The following is a 15452-nucleotide window of genomic DNA, read 5'->3' as shown; positions in this document are numbered from 1 at the left end:
TGGGACATTGAGGGACATTGAGGGGACATTGAGGGGACATTGGGGACATTGAGGGACATTGAGGGGACATTGGGGACATTGAGGGGACATTGAGGGGACATTGAGGGGACATTGAGGGGACATTGGGGACATTGAGGGGACATTGAGGGGACATTGAGGGGACATTGAGGGGACATTGGGGACATTGGCGACATTGGGGACATTGAGGGGACATTGAGGGGACATTGGGGACATTGGGCACATTGAGGGGACATTGAGGGGACATTGAGGGGACATTGAGGGACATTGGGGACATTGAGGACATTGAGGGGACATTGAGGGGACATTGAGGGGACATTGAGGGGACATTGGGGACATTGAGGGGACATGGAGGGGACATTGGGGACATTGAGGGGACATTGGGGACATTGGGCACATTGAGGGGACATTGGGGACATTGAGAGGACATTGAGGGGACATTGGGGACATTGAGGAAATTGAGGGGACATTGAGGGGACATTGGGGACATTGAGGGGACATTGAGGGGACATTTGAGAGGACATTGAGGGGACATTGGGACATTGGGGAAATTGAGGGGACACTGGGGACATTGGGGAAATTGAGGGGACATTGAGGGGACATTGAGGGGACATTGGGGACATTGAGGGGACACTGGGGACATTGGGGAAATTGAGGGGACATTGGGGAAATTGAGGGGACATTGGGGACATTGAGGGGACATTGAGGGGACATTGGGGGGACTTTGGGGGGACATTGGTGACATTGGGGACATCAGAGACATCAGGGACGCCTGGGGACATTGAGGGGACATTGGGGGACACGAGGTCACCCTGTGCCCGTGTCACTGCCCCAGCGATGTCCCCAGTGTCCTCAATGTCCCCAATGTCCCCAATGTCCCCCAATATCCCACAGTGTCCCCAGTGTCCTCAATGTCCCCCGTGTCACTCCTGAAGTGTCACCTCCCCCATCTCCATGTCCCCAATGTCCCTCTGTGTCCCTTCAGTGTCCCCAAAGTCCCCAGTGCCCCCAACTCCCCACAGTCCCCAGTGTCCCCAACGTCCCCTCAGTGTCCCCAATGTCCCCTCAGTGTCCCCGACATCCCTTCAGTGTCCCCTGTGTGTCCCCAATGTCCCCTCAAGTGTCCCCAGTGTCTCCATGTCCCCAATGTCCCCTCAGTGTCCCCAATGTCCCCTTCAGTGTTCTCAGTGTCCCTTCAGTGTCCCCAGTGTCTCCATGTCCCCAATGTCCCCTCAGGATCCTCAATGTCCCCTCAGTGTCCTCAGTATCCCCTCAGTGTCCCCTCAGTGTCCCCAATGTCCCCTCAGTGTCCCCTCAGTGTCCCCTCAGTGTCCCCAGGGTCCCTCCTATGGCACACAGGTGACATAAAGAGGGGACACTGAGGGGACATTGGGGACACTGAGGGGACACAGGGACACTGAGGGGACACAGAGGGACATTGGGGACACTGAGGGGGACAGAGGGGACACTGAGGCGATGGAGAGGGGACACAGAGGGGACACAGAGGGGACACAGAGGGACATAGGGGACAGTGAGGGACAGGGGACAGGGAGGGGACACAGAAGGGACACTGAGGGGACGCTGAGCTAATGGGTAGGGGACACAGAGAGGACAGTGAGGGACAGGGGACATTGAGGGGACACAGGGACACAGAGGGACATTGAGGGGACACTGAGGGGACATTGGGGACAAAGGAGGGACACCGAGGGGACACTGGGGACAGTGAGGGACAATGGGGACAGTGAGGGGACATTAGGGTGGCACTGGGGGAATTGGGGGGACAATTGTGGTGGCCCTGGGGACGGTGGGGGTGGCACTAGGGTTATTGCAGGACACCAGGGTGACATTGGGGGGCATCGGGGGAACACTGGTGGCAGTGGGGGGACACTGAGGGGACACTGGGGACACCGGGGTGACACCAAGTGATGCTGGGAGGACACTGAGAGGACACTGGGGGGACAGTGGGGACAATGAGGGGACATTAAGGGGACATTGGGGGGACATTGGGGACACCGAGGTGGCACCAAGTGACCCCAGGGGTGCCCCCCCTCCCTGTCCCAGGTGTCCCCGTGAGGGGGGGGTCACCCCGCGCCCCTCCCCCCCCTCCTTCCCCCCGCAATGACGTCATTGCGGATCCCCGCCCCTCCCCCAGCCCAGCTGGCGGCCCAGGTGTTCCGGGGGGGCGGGGCGGTGCCACCAGCTGTCCCCAATGTCCCCAATGTCCCCGCCGCAGCCCCTGGGGGCGGGGCTTCACCGAGGGAGGCGTGGCTTCACCGAGGGGGCGTGGCCTCACTGACAGAGCCCCGCCCTCCGCTCAGGCCCCGCCCCGATCGCGCTTTACGGCGGTGCCGGAGCGGTGTCGCTTTACGGCCGCATCGCGGCGGTGTCGCGCGGAGCACCGGCATCGCCTCAGGTCGGTACCGGGGGGTTCTGGGGTCCCGGGGGGTTTCGGGGGTTCGTCCCTCCACCCGCGGGCACTGGGATCGCTGTCAGGTCGGTACCGGGGGGTTCTGGGGGTCCCGGGGGGTTTCGGGGGTCCGTCCCTCCCCCCGCGGGCACTGGGATCGCTGTCAGGTCGGTACCGGGGGGTTCTGGGGGGTTTTGGAGGTCCCTCCGTTCATCCAAGGAGCGCCCCGGCCGCGCCCCCAGCCCCACCCGGTGCCTCCCGTTCCCCCCGTGGGCGGTGCCGCGGTCCGGCATCCCCCCGAGCGCGGCGGCGGGACCGGGACCCCTCAGAGAGCCCCGAACCTTCGAGACCCCCTCAGAGAGCCCCGAACCTTCGAGACCCCCTCAGAGACCCCCGGATCCCCTCAGAGACCCCCGAACCTTCGAGACCCCCTCAGAGACCCCCGGATCCCCTCAGAGACCCCCGGATCCCCTCAGAGACCCCCGAACCTTCGAGATCCCCTCAGAGACTCCCGGATCCCTCAGAGACCCCCGAACCTTCGAGACGCTCTTAGGGATCTCCGGATCCCCTCAGAGACCCCCGACCGACACCTCGGGACCCCCCCCAGCACCGTCCGACCCCAGACCGACCTCTCAGGACCCCTCAGAGACTCCCGAGCCTTCGAGACCCTCTCAAAGCCCCCCAAGTCCCCTCAGAGACCCCCGAACCTTCGAGATCCCCTCAGAGGACCCCCGAACGACACCTCGGGACCCCTCCCCCCAGCACCGTCCAACCCCTCATACCCCCCAGATCCTCCTTAACACCTTAAACCCCCTCAGAATCGCCCTAAATCCCCTCAGACCGTCCTGAACGCCGTCAGTCTGATCCTAAACCTCCTCAGAGCCTCCCAAACCCCTCAGAGCCCCTCTAACCCTCCCTAGCTCCCCCCCAATGCCTTCAATCCCCCTCTGACCCCCTCAGACCCTCCCCAAACCCCCTGAGATCGAACCTAAACCCGTCAGAGCCTCCCTAAACCCCCCTCAGACGCCCCCTAATCCCCCTCAGACCCCCAAAACCCCCTCAGAGCCTCCTCAAAACCCTGAGATCGACCTAAACCCCCTCAGACCCCCAAAAACCCCTCAGAGCCTCCCTAAACCCCCTCAGAGCCTCCCTAATCCCCCTCAGACCCCCAAAACCCCCTCAGACCCTCCCTAAACCCCCTCAGACTGATCCTAATCCCCCTCAGACCCCCAAAACCCCCTCAGACCCTCCCTAAACCCCTCAGACTGATCCTAATCCCCCTCAGACGCCCCCTAATCCCCCTCAGACCCTCCCTAAACCCCCTCAGACTGATCCTAATCCCCCTCAGACCCCCAAAACCCCCTCAGATCCTCCCTAAACCCCTCAGACTGATCCTAATCCCCCTCAGACGCCCCCTAATCCCCCTCAGACCCTCCCTAAACCCCCTCAGACTGATCCTAAACCCCCTCAGACCCTCCCTAAACCCCTCAGACCCTCCCCAACCCCCTCAGACTGATCCTAAACCCCCTCAGACTGATCCTAAACCCCCTCAGAGCCACCCTAAACCCCTCAGACTGATCCTAAACCCCCTCAGGACTGATCCTAAACCCCCTCAGACTGATCCTAAACCCCCTCAGACCCTATTTGCCTTTGCTGGTTGGAATTTTTACGTTCTGAAAGGATGCTGAGTATTTTGCAGCTGGCAGGGTGTAGCTTTTTAAATTCTTCTTTTTCTTTTTATTATATACATACATATATATTTGTATATATATATGTATTATACATCTATCTATCTATATATATGTATGTACATATATATATATGTATTTATATATAACATATATTGTAATAGTATAATCATATTATACATAATATTATGTATAATATAACGATAAAATATAATAATGTAATAATCAAATAATGATATAATAATGTATCTTTATTATATATTTGTATATATTTATATATAAAATAAAATATATACATAGAAATAAATAATACAAAATATATAAACTATAATATGTAGTACTATATATAAAATATAATAATAGAATGCTATAATAAAAAATAATGATAAGATAGAATACTATAATAACAAAATAATAAAATCTTTTATCATAATTGATATATTTATATATTTATATATAATATGGTGTAATTATATATAATTATACTTAATTATATTCTTATAATAATTATAATCTATATAAATATATGAATATATAATTATAAAATATTTTAATAATAATTTTTATAATATTTTTTTCTAATGATTTTGGAGAAGTAAAATTTACAATTTCTTTCTTGGCACTACCCTGTCGGCCAGGGGAAACGGCAGCAAACAGAGACTATTTTCAATGGTTAAAGAAATAATTTCTCCAGGGTGTGGGTATCAGATTAAAGGTGTTTTTTGGGACTCTCAGGACTCGCAGGGTCCTGGTTGTTGGCAGTTTAATTTTGAAGAAATTCAGCAAAGTTTGCAAATTTCTAGCTTGGCACCACCCTGTCAACCGTGTCGAGTGGCAGAAATCAGAGAGCATTTTCCATGGGAAAAAGAAATCATTTCCCCAGAGTTTGGGGATCAGATCAAAGGTGCTTTTGGGGGCTCTAAGGACTTGCAGGGTCCTTGTTGTTGGCAGCTTTAGTTTTGGAGAAATCCAGCAGTTTGTCCCCTGTGTCCCCCTGACCCCATGTACCCCTCAAATCCCCCTGAGACCCTTCTAAACCTCCTCAGAGCCACCCTAAACCTCCTCAGATCCCCCTAAACCTCCTCAGATCCCCCTAAACCTCCTCAGATCCCCCTAAACCCCCTCAGATCCCCCTAAAACCCTGTCAGACCCTCCCCAAACTCTCTCAGGCTTCCCCAAAACTCCCTAAACCCTCTCAAACCCACTCAGACCCTCTCCAAACCCCCTCAGACCCACCCTAGACCTACTGAGACCCTCCCTAAACCTTCTCAGAGTCCCCCTAAACCCTCTCAGAGCCCCCCTGAACCCCTCAGATCCCCCTAAATCCCCCTCAGACCCTCCTTAAACCACCCTAGACCTTCCCCAAACCATTCAGATTCCCCCAAACCCCCTGAAACCTCCCAAAGTGCCTCAGATCCCCCTAAATCTCCCTAGACTCTCCCTAAACCTCCTCAGACTGATCCTAAACCCCCTCAGACCCTCCCCAAACCCACTCAGACCCTCCCCAAAGCCCCCCAGACCCTTCCTAAATGCCCTCAGACCCTTCCTAAACCTCCTCAGACTCCCCCTAAACCCCCTCAAACCCCTCTCCAGCACCCCCTTGACCCCCTTTTTTCCCCCCAGCCCACCCTGCACTCCCGTTTCACGCGCGGCAAGTCCCCGGTGCTGGAGCGCGCGCTGGGCCGGCCCCACTCCGAGCTCTCCCTGGCCAAAATCCCACATGTCCCACATGTCCCCTGTGTCCCCCTGACCCCCTGTACCCCTCAAAATCCCCCTGAGACCCTCCCCAAAAGCCCCCCAGACCCTTCCTAAACCCCCTCAGACCCTCCCCAAACCATTCAGATTTCCCCCAAACCCCCTGAAACCTCCCAAAGTGCCTCAGAGCCTCCCTAAATCTTCCTAGACTCTCCCTAAACCTCCTCAGACTGATCCTAAACCCCCTCAGACCCTCCCCAAACCCACTCAGACCCTCCTGAAACCCTCTCAAACCCCCTCAGATCCTCCCCAAACCCTCTCAAACCCCCTCAGACCCTCTCCAAACCCCCTCAGACCCACCCTAGACCCACTGAGACCCTCCCTGAACCTTCTCAGAGTCCCCCTAAACCCTCTCAGAGCCCCCCTGAAGCCCTCAGATCCCCCTAAATCCCCCTCAGACCCTCCCTAAACCACCCTAGACCTTCCCTAAACTCCCTCAGATCCTCCTTAAGCCCCGCTCCGAGCTCTCCCTGGCCAAAATCCCACATGTCCCACATGTCCCCCTGTGTCCCCCTATGTCCCCCTGACCCCCTTTTTCCCCCCCAGGCCGCCATGGACGCCCGTTTCCACGCGCGGCAAGTCCCCGGTGCTGGAGCGCGCGCTGGGCCGGCCCCGCTCCGAGCTGTCGCTGGCCGCCTTCGCGCTGCTCTTCTCGGAGCTGGTGCAGTACTGCCAGCGCCGCGTGGCCTCGGTGGCCGAGCTCCAGGCCCGCCTGGCCCAGCTGGGCCACCACGTGGGCCTGAGAGCCCTGGACGCGCTGGTGGCCCCGCGAGAGGCCCGGCAGGCGCGAGACCAAAGTGCTGGGGGGTGCTGCTGTTCGTGAAGGGGCCGCTGTGGCGGGCGCTGTTCGGGCGCGAGGCCGACAAGCTGGAGCAGGCCAACGACGACGAGCGCACGTTCTACGTGATCGAGAGGGAGCCCGTGGTGAACACGTTCGTGTCGGTGCCGCAGCGCGAGAACAGCTCGCTGAACTGCGCCGCCTTCGCCGCCGGGCTGCTGGAGGCCGTGCTGGGCGCCGCCGGCTTCCCCGCCCGCGGTCAGCGCCCACTGGCACAAGGGCACCACGCTCATGATCAAGTTCGACGAGGCCGTGATCGCGCGGGGACAAGAGCCTGGAGGGACGCTGAGATGAGGGGGGGACGGCGTGGGGACGGCCTGGAGAGGGATGGGGACAACCTGGGGAGGTGCTGAGACACAGAGGGACGTGGGGTTGGGAGGGATGGGGACAGCCTGGAGAGGGATGGGGACAGCCTGGAGAGACGCTGAGACACAGAGGGACGTGGGGACTTGGGGTTGGGAGGGAGGGGGACAGCCTGGAGAGGGATGGGGATAGCCTGGAGAGACGCTGAGACACAGAGGGACGTGGGGACTTGGGGTTGGGAGGGATGGGGACAGCCTGGAGAGGGACGGGGACACGGGGAATGTGGAGGTGGGAGGGACAGGGACAGCCTGGAGGGACGCTGAGACACGGGGGGACATGGGGACATGGGGTGGGGACAGCCTAGAAAGACACTGAGACACGGGGGGACATGGGGAACATGGGATGGGGACACTGTGGAACAGGGCTATGAGGGTTGGGGACAGCCTGAAGGGACACTGAGACATGGGGGGACACCAGAACTTGGGGCTGGGAGGGATGGAGACAACCTGGAGAGGTGCTGAGACATGGGGGGACATGGGGAACGTGGGATGGGAGGGATGGGGACATTGTGGGAACAGGGCTATGAGGCATGGGGACAGCCTGGAGAGGTGCTGAGACATGGGGGGGACACGGGGACATGGGGTGGGAGGGATGGGGACACTGTGGAACAGGGCTGTGAGGGATGGGGACAGCCTGGAGGGACACTGAGACATGGGGGGGACATGGGGACATGGGGTTGGGAGGGATGGGGACAACCTGGAGAGGGATGGGGACACGGGGAATGTGGAGGTGGGAGGGATGGGATGGCCTGGAGGGACACTGAGATGAGGGGGACACCAGGACTTAGAGGTGGGAGGGATGAAGACAACCTGAAGAGGGATGGGGACGTGGGGACATGGGGGTCGGAGGGATGGGGACACTGTGGAACAGGGCTGTGAGGGATGGGGACAGCCTGGAGGGACTCGGGGACATGGGGACATGGGGCTATGAGGGATGGGGACAGCCTGGAGAGGGATGGGGACACCACGGCCTTGTCACACAATGTCACAGGGACACCCTGGAGAGGGATGGGGACAGCCTGGAGGGACTCGGGGACATGGGGGACATGGCGACATGGGGCTGTGAGGGATGGGGACATGGGGGACATGGGTGTGGGAGGGACAGGGATGGCCTGGAGAGGTGCTGGGACATGGGGACATGGGGTGGGAGGGATGGGGGACACTGTGGGACAGGGCTTTGAACCAAGGGGACAGCCTGGAGAGGGGTGGGGACACCATGGCCTTGTCACACGGTGTCACAGGGACAGCCTGGAGAGGGACAGGGACACCGTGGCCATGGGGACACAAGGACATGGCAGTGAGGGACGGGGACACCGTGGCCTTGTCACACAGTGCCATGGGGGACACAGGGACAGGGCTGTGAGGGATGGGGACAGCCTGGAGAGGGACAGGGACACCGTGGCCATGGGGACACAGGGACAGGGCTGTGAGGGATGGGGACACCATGGCCATGGGGACACAAGGGCATGGCAGTGAGGGATGGGGACACCATGGCCTTGTCACACAGTGTCACAGGGACAGGGCTGTGAGGGACAGGGACACCATGGCCTTGTCACACAATGTCACAGGGACAGGGCTGTGAGGGACGGGGACACCGTGGCCTTGTCACACAATGTCACAGGGACAGGGCTGTGAGGGATGGGGACACCATGGCCTTGTCACACAGTGTCACAGGGACAGGGCTGTGAGGGACGGGGACACCATGGCCTTGTCACACAGTGTCACGGGGACAGGGCTGTGAGGGATGGGGACAGCCTGGAGAGGGACAGGGACACAGGGGACATGGCAGTGAGGGACAGGGGTGGCCTGGAGAGGGACAGGGACAGGGCAGTGACAGGACAGGGATGGGGACACCGTGGCCTTGTCACACAGTGCCATGGGGACAAGGCCTGGAGGGGTAAAGAGCCTGGAGAGGGACAGGGACATTTTGGGATGGCGACATTTTGGGATGGGGACATTAGGGGCAGGGACATTTTGGGATGGGGACATTTGAGATGGGGACAGGGACATTGTGGAATGGGGACATTTGAGATGGGGACATTGGGGACAGGGACATTGTGAAATGGGGACATTGGGGACAGGGACATTTTGGGATGGGGACATTTGAGATGGGGACATTGGGGACAGGGACATTTTGGGATGGGGACATTTGAGATGGGGACTTTGGGGACAGGGACATTTTGGGATGGGGACATTGGGGACAGGGACATTGTGGAATGGGGACATTTGAGATGGGGACTTTGGGGACAGGGACATTGTGGAATGGGGACATTGGGGGCAGGGACATTGTGAAATGGGGACATTTTGGGATGGGGACATTGGGGACAGGAACATTGTGGGATGGGGACATTTGAGATGGGGACATTGGGGACAGGGACATTTTGGGACGGGGACAGCGTGACCGTGTCACTCGTCGTTCCTTAGGGGATGGTGGCCCTTGGGGACATTGGAGCTGCTCTGTGTCCCTCAGCTGTGTTTGTGTCCCCATGGTGGCCCTTGGGGACATCGGAGCTCCTTTGTGTCCCCCAGCCCTGTTCCTGTCCCCGAGGTGGCCCTTGGGGACACTGGTGTCACCATAAACCGCCTTTGTCACACCCGTGGCCTCGTCTCTTCTTTGCCTGGGGACATTTTGGGGTGGCTTCGTGTCCCCAGCGTGTCCCTCGGAACCCTTGGGGACATCTGCCACCTCCTTGGGGACAGAAGGACACCTGCCACCCCCTTGGGGACATTCTGGTGGCCTTGGGGACATCGGACATTTTTGAAGGAGTTTGGGGTGGGGGTTTGGGGTTTTTGGGGGATTTGGAGGAATTTTTGGGTTTTTTTTTTTGATTTTTGGGTGTTTGTTTTTTATCTATTTATTTATTTATTTATTTTAGGGTTTTTTTGTTTTATGGTGGTTTTTAAAGGTTTTTTTTAGTGGTTTTGGGGCAATTTTTTGGTTTTTTAAATTTTCTTTTTGTTTTTTGGATTTTTTTGGTCTTAAAGGTTTATTTAGGGGTTTCTGGGGGATTTTTTTAGGGTCTCTGGGAGATTTTGAGGGGGTGGGTTCTTTTGGGTTTTTTGGGTTTTTTGCCGATTTTTTTTTTTTTTGTTTTATGTTTCTGGGATTTTTTTAGGGTTTTGTGGGGGTTTTGGGTTGTTTTATTTAGGGAGGGTTTTTCTTTTTTTTTGTGTTTTTTTTAGTTAGTTCTGAAGGGGTGGAGTTTTTTGGGGGGAGTTTTTTGGAGGGGTTTTTTTGAGATTTTCGGTTGGGGTTTTTTTGGGTTTTCTTTTTGTTTGTTTTTAAAGGTTTATTTAGGGATTTCTGGGGGATTGTTTTAAGGTTTTGGGTTTTTTTTGGAGGGGTGGGTTCTTCAGGTGATTTCTTTCTTTTTGTTTTTGTGTTTTTGGGTCTTTTTTTGGGGTTCTGTGGGGTTTTGTGTTTTTTTTTTTTTTTTTTGTGGGTTTTTTGGTCAGTTTTGTGGGGGTTGGGTCTTTTGGGGGGATTTTTGGAGCATTTTCTGTTGGGTTTTTTTTTTGTTTTTTGGCGTTTTTGAGGGCTCTCAGTGGCGCTTTCCGCTCCTCCCCTCCTCCAGGGGGCGCCGCGGTGCCGCCTCCCCTTCCCCTTCCTTCCGCCACTTCCGCTTCCGGCTCCTTCACTTCCGCTTCCGGCTCCTTCACTTCCGGTTCTGGCTCCCTTCACTTCCGGTTCCGCCGCCATTTTCTCCGCCAGGCCGGGCCCGGAGCCGCCGCCGCCGCCATGGGCGGGCACCTGAGCCGGCGCTACCTGTGGGACGCCGAGGCCGAGCCCGACCCGCTGCACATGCCGTCCTTCCCCGCCCAGCTGGGCATGCCGGCCCGCCGGCCGCGCGGTCAGTGCGGGACACCGCGAGGGGACGCGGGGACGTGGGGACATAAGGGGGGCGCGGTGGCCTTGGGGTGACCCCGGTGACCTCCCGTGCGTCCCCCCCGTCTGTGACTCCCGGTGCCACCCACCCTGTCCCCACCCTGGTGCCACGCGGGTGTCGCTGTCCCTGCATTGCCACCCCGTGTCCCCGCTCTGTCACACCCTGTCCCCTGTTTGTCCCCATTCCCGGGTGGGCCCTGAGGGTCCCCGAGTGTCCCTGAGTGTCCCCGAGTGTTCCCTCTGTTCCCTCTCTGTGACAGCCATGGTGGCCTCGGTGGCGGAGCCGGCCCAGGGCTGCGTGTCCCTGAATGTCTCTGAGTGTCTGTCACACCGTGTCCCCTGTTTGTCCCCATTCCCGGGTGGGTGCTGAGTGTCCTTGGGTGTCACCTGTGTCCCTGAGTGTCCCCTCTGTCCCTGAGTGTCCTTGTCCCCTCTGGTGACAGTGATGGTGGCCTTGGCAGCCCAGCTGTCCCTGGGTGTCCGTGACTGACATTGTCCCCTCTCTGTGACAGTGATGGTGGCCTCGGCGTTGCAGCTGTCCCTGGGTGTCCCTGGGTGTCCCTGAGTGTCCCTGCCTGGCCCTGTCCTCTCTCTGGTGACAGTGATGGTGGCCTCGGCGTCGCAGCTGTCCCTGGGTGTCCCTGGCTGTCCCTGGCTGTCCCTGACTGTCCCTGTCCCCTGTGTGTGATAGTGATGGTGGCCTTGGCATCCCAGCTGTCCCTGGGTGTCCCTGGGTGTCCCTGACTGTCCCTGTCCCCTGTGTGTGACAGTGATGGTGGCCTTGGCATCCCAGCTGTCCCTGGGTGTCCCTGGGTGTCCCTGACTCTCCCTGGGTGTCCCTGACTGTCCCTGTCCCCTCTCTGGTGACAGTGATGGTGGCCTCGGTGTTGCAGCTCTCCGATGCCCGCGTGCCCCTGGGTGTCATTGAGTGCCCCTGAGTGTCCCAGCTGTCATTGTCCCCTCTGTCTCCTGTGTGTGACAGTGATGGTGGCCTCGGCGTCACAGCTGTCCCAGCTGTCATTGTCCCCTCTGTCCCCTGTGTGTGACAGTGATGGTGGCCTCGGCGTCACAGCTGTCCCTGGGTGTCCCTGGGTGTCCCTGTGTGTCCCTGACTGTCCCTGTCCCCTCTCTCTGGTGACAGTGATGGTGGCCTCGGCGTCCCAGCTGTCCCTGGCTGTCCCTGGCTGTCCCTGACTGTCCTCTGTCCCCTCTCTCTGGTGACAGTGATGGTGGCCTTGGCATCCCAGCTGTCCTGGGTGTCCCTGTGTGTCCCTGTGTGTCCCTGACTGTCCCTGTCCCCTCTCTCTGGTGACAGTGATGGTGGCCTCGGCGTCGCAGCTCTCGGATGCCGCGTGCCCCTGGAGCAGAGGGATTTCTGCGGGCACCACCTGGTGCGGCTGCTGCGGTGCCAGCGGGACAACTTCCCTGTGCCCTGGGGGTGCCACGCGCTGCGCCACGCCTGGGACAGCTGCCAGCACGAGGAGTGAGTGACATGGGGACACGGGGACATTGGGGACACGGGGACATTGGGGACACTGGGACACTGGGGACATTGGGGACATGGGGACACTGGGGACATGGGGGTGCCATGCGCTGCACCACGCCTGGGACAGCTGCCAGCACCAGGAGTGAGTGACACATTGGGGACACTGGGGACACGGGGACATGGGGACATTGTGGACATTGGGGACATGGGGATATTGGGGGTGGCACGTGCTGCGCCACGCCTGGGACAGCTGCCAGCACGAGGAGTGAGTGACACGGGGACACTGGGGACATGGGCACATCGGGGATACAGGGACACTGGGGACACTGGGACATGGGGACATGGGGACATTGGGCACACTGGGGACATTGGTGGACATGGGGACATTGTGGGGACATTGTGGGGACATTTGGGGACATGGGGACACTGGGGACATGGTGACATTGGAGACATTGGGGGAACATGGGGACATTGGGGGGACATTGGGGGACATGGGGACATTGGGGGGACATTGGGGGGACATTGTGGGGACATGGGGACACTGGGGGGACATGGGGACACTGGGGGGACATGGGTGCACCACATCTGGAACAGCTGCCAGCACCGGGAGTAAGGGACAGGGACATGGGGACAATGGGGACATTGGGGACATTGGGGTGGGGACATGGGGACATTGAGGGGACATTTGGGGACATGGGGACATTGGGGGGGACATGGCTGGGACAGCTGCCAGCACAAGGAGTAAGGGACACAGGGACATTGGGGGGACATCATGGGGACATCATGGGGGGACAGCTGCCAGCAGCAGGAACAGGACATGGGACACAGGGACAGCAGGGACGTGTCTGGGGGGTGACGGGGACATGGGAGGGGCTTGGGGACACGGGGCCACCATGGTGCCACCCGCACGCACATGTTGGTGGCCGTGGCGACACACAGTGACACACGGTGACACACAGTGACACACGGTGACACACGGTGCCACTGTGGTGACATGGTGACACACAGTGACACACGGTGACACACGGTGACACACGGTGACACACGGTGCCACTGTGGTGACACAGTGACACACAGTGACACACGGTGACACATGGTGACACACGGTGCCACTGTGGTGACACACAGTGACGTGGTGACACAGTGGTGACACAGTGGTGACACGGTGGTGACACACAGTGACACAGTCTCCCTGTCCCAGCTATGTGATGACACACACAGTGACACAGGGGTGACATGATGACACACGTTGGTGACACGTTGGTGACAGTGTCCTGTCCCTGTCCCAGCTATGTGATGACACACAGTGACACACGGTGACACACGGTGACACACGTTGGTGACACTGTCCCCTGTCCCTGTCGCTGTCCCAGCTGTGTGATGACACACAGTGACACACGTTGGTGACACACGTTGGTGACACTGTCGCTGTCCCTGTCCCTGTCCCTGTCCCAGCTATGTGATGACACACAGTGACACACAGTCACACACGGTGACACACGTTGGTGACACACGTTGGTGACACACGTTGGTGACACTGTCCCTGTCCCTGTCCCTGTCCCAGCTATGTGATGACACACGGTGACACACGTTGGTGACACGTTGGTGACACTGTCGCTGTCCCTGTCCAGCTATGTGATGACACACAGTGACACACAGTCACACACCGTGACACACGTTGGTGACACACGGTGACACTGTCCCTGTCCCTGTCCCAGCTATGTGATGACACACAGTGACACACGGTGACACACGTTGGTGACACACGTTGGTGACACTGTCGCTGTCCCTGTCCCAGCTATGTGATGACACACGGTGACACAGTGACACACGGTGACACACGTTGGTGACACTGTTGCTGTCCCTGTCCCAGCTATGTGATGACACACAGTGACACACAGTCACACACGGTGACACACGTTGGTGACACACGTTGGTGACACTGTCGCTGTCCCTGTCCCAGCTATGTGATGACACACGGTGACACAGTGACACACGGTGACACACGTTGGTGACACTGTTGCTGTCCCTGTCCCAGCTATGTGATGACACACAGTGACACACAGTCACACACGGTGACACACGTTGGTGACACACGGTGACACTGTTGCTGTCCCTGTCCCAGCTATGTGATGACACACAGTGACACACAGTCACACACGGTGACACACGTTGGTGACACACGTTGGTGACACTGTCCCTGTCCCTGTCCCAGCTATGTGATGCGCATGAAGGAGTTTGAGCTGCGAGCGGCGCCTGCGGCTGCGGCAGCAACGGCTGAGGAAGCGACACGGGGACAGCGAGGACAGCGAGTGACAAACGGGGACAGCGAGTGACAAACAGTGACACCATGGGGGCAGCGGGGGACAGCGAGTGACAAACGGGGACAGCGGGGACACCAAGTGACACTGCGGGGACACCACGGGCACAGCGAGTGACAAACGGGGACAGCGGGGACAGCAAGTGACAAACGGGGACAGCGGGGACAGTGAGTGACACTGCGGGGACACCACGGGGACAGTGAGTGACACTACGGGGACACTGCGGGGACACCAGGGACAGTGAGTGACAAACAGTGACACCACGGGGACAGCGGGGACAGCGAGTGACAAACAGGGACAGTGGGACAGCGGGGACAGCGAGTGACATTGGGGGCAGCGAGGGACACACGGCACAGTGGAGACGAGTGACAACGAGCGACAGCGAGGACTCCAAGTAACACCTGAGTGACCCTGGGGACACTCAGTGACACCCAAGTGACACCGGGGACAGCGAGTGACACTGAGTGACACCTGAGTGACACCTGAGTGACACCCGAGTGACATCTGGGACACCGAGTGACACCTGAGTGACACTGGGGACACCACAGTGACACCAAGTGACGCTGGCAACACCGAGTGACGTCTGGGACACTGAGTGGCACCCGAGTGACACCCAGGGACATCAAGTGACATCTGGGACACCGCGGTGACAGCAAGTGACACTGGCAACACCTGAGTGACACCAAGTGAC

At 58.3% G+C, this 15452-nt stretch overlaps 1 protein-coding gene across 1 annotated transcript; it reads left to right on the top strand.

Moving 5' to 3' along the window:
* Positions 1 to 6420: 6420 nt before the first annotated feature.
* LOC134433012 (trafficking protein particle complex subunit 5-like) lies at positions 6421 to 6995 on the top strand. The gene is given in 6 exon segments (XM_063181896.1): positions 6421 to 6435; positions 6437 to 6634; positions 6636 to 6671; positions 6673 to 6903; positions 6905 to 6970; positions 6972 to 6995. Coding segments are annotated over 6 exon segments (570 nt in total).
* The last annotated feature ends 8457 nt before the right edge of the window (positions 6996 to 15452 follow it).

This window comes from Melospiza melodia (genome assembly GCF_035770615.1).
Source record: "Melospiza melodia melodia isolate bMelMel2 chromosome 17 unlocalized genomic scaffold, bMelMel2.pri SUPER_17_unloc_1, whole genome shotgun sequence".
In the NCBI taxonomy this organism is placed as follows: Eukaryota; Metazoa; Chordata; class Aves; order Passeriformes; family Passerellidae; genus Melospiza; species Melospiza melodia.
Note: the sequence above shows the minus strand (reverse complement) of the source record. Positions and strands in the feature narration are given on the sequence as shown.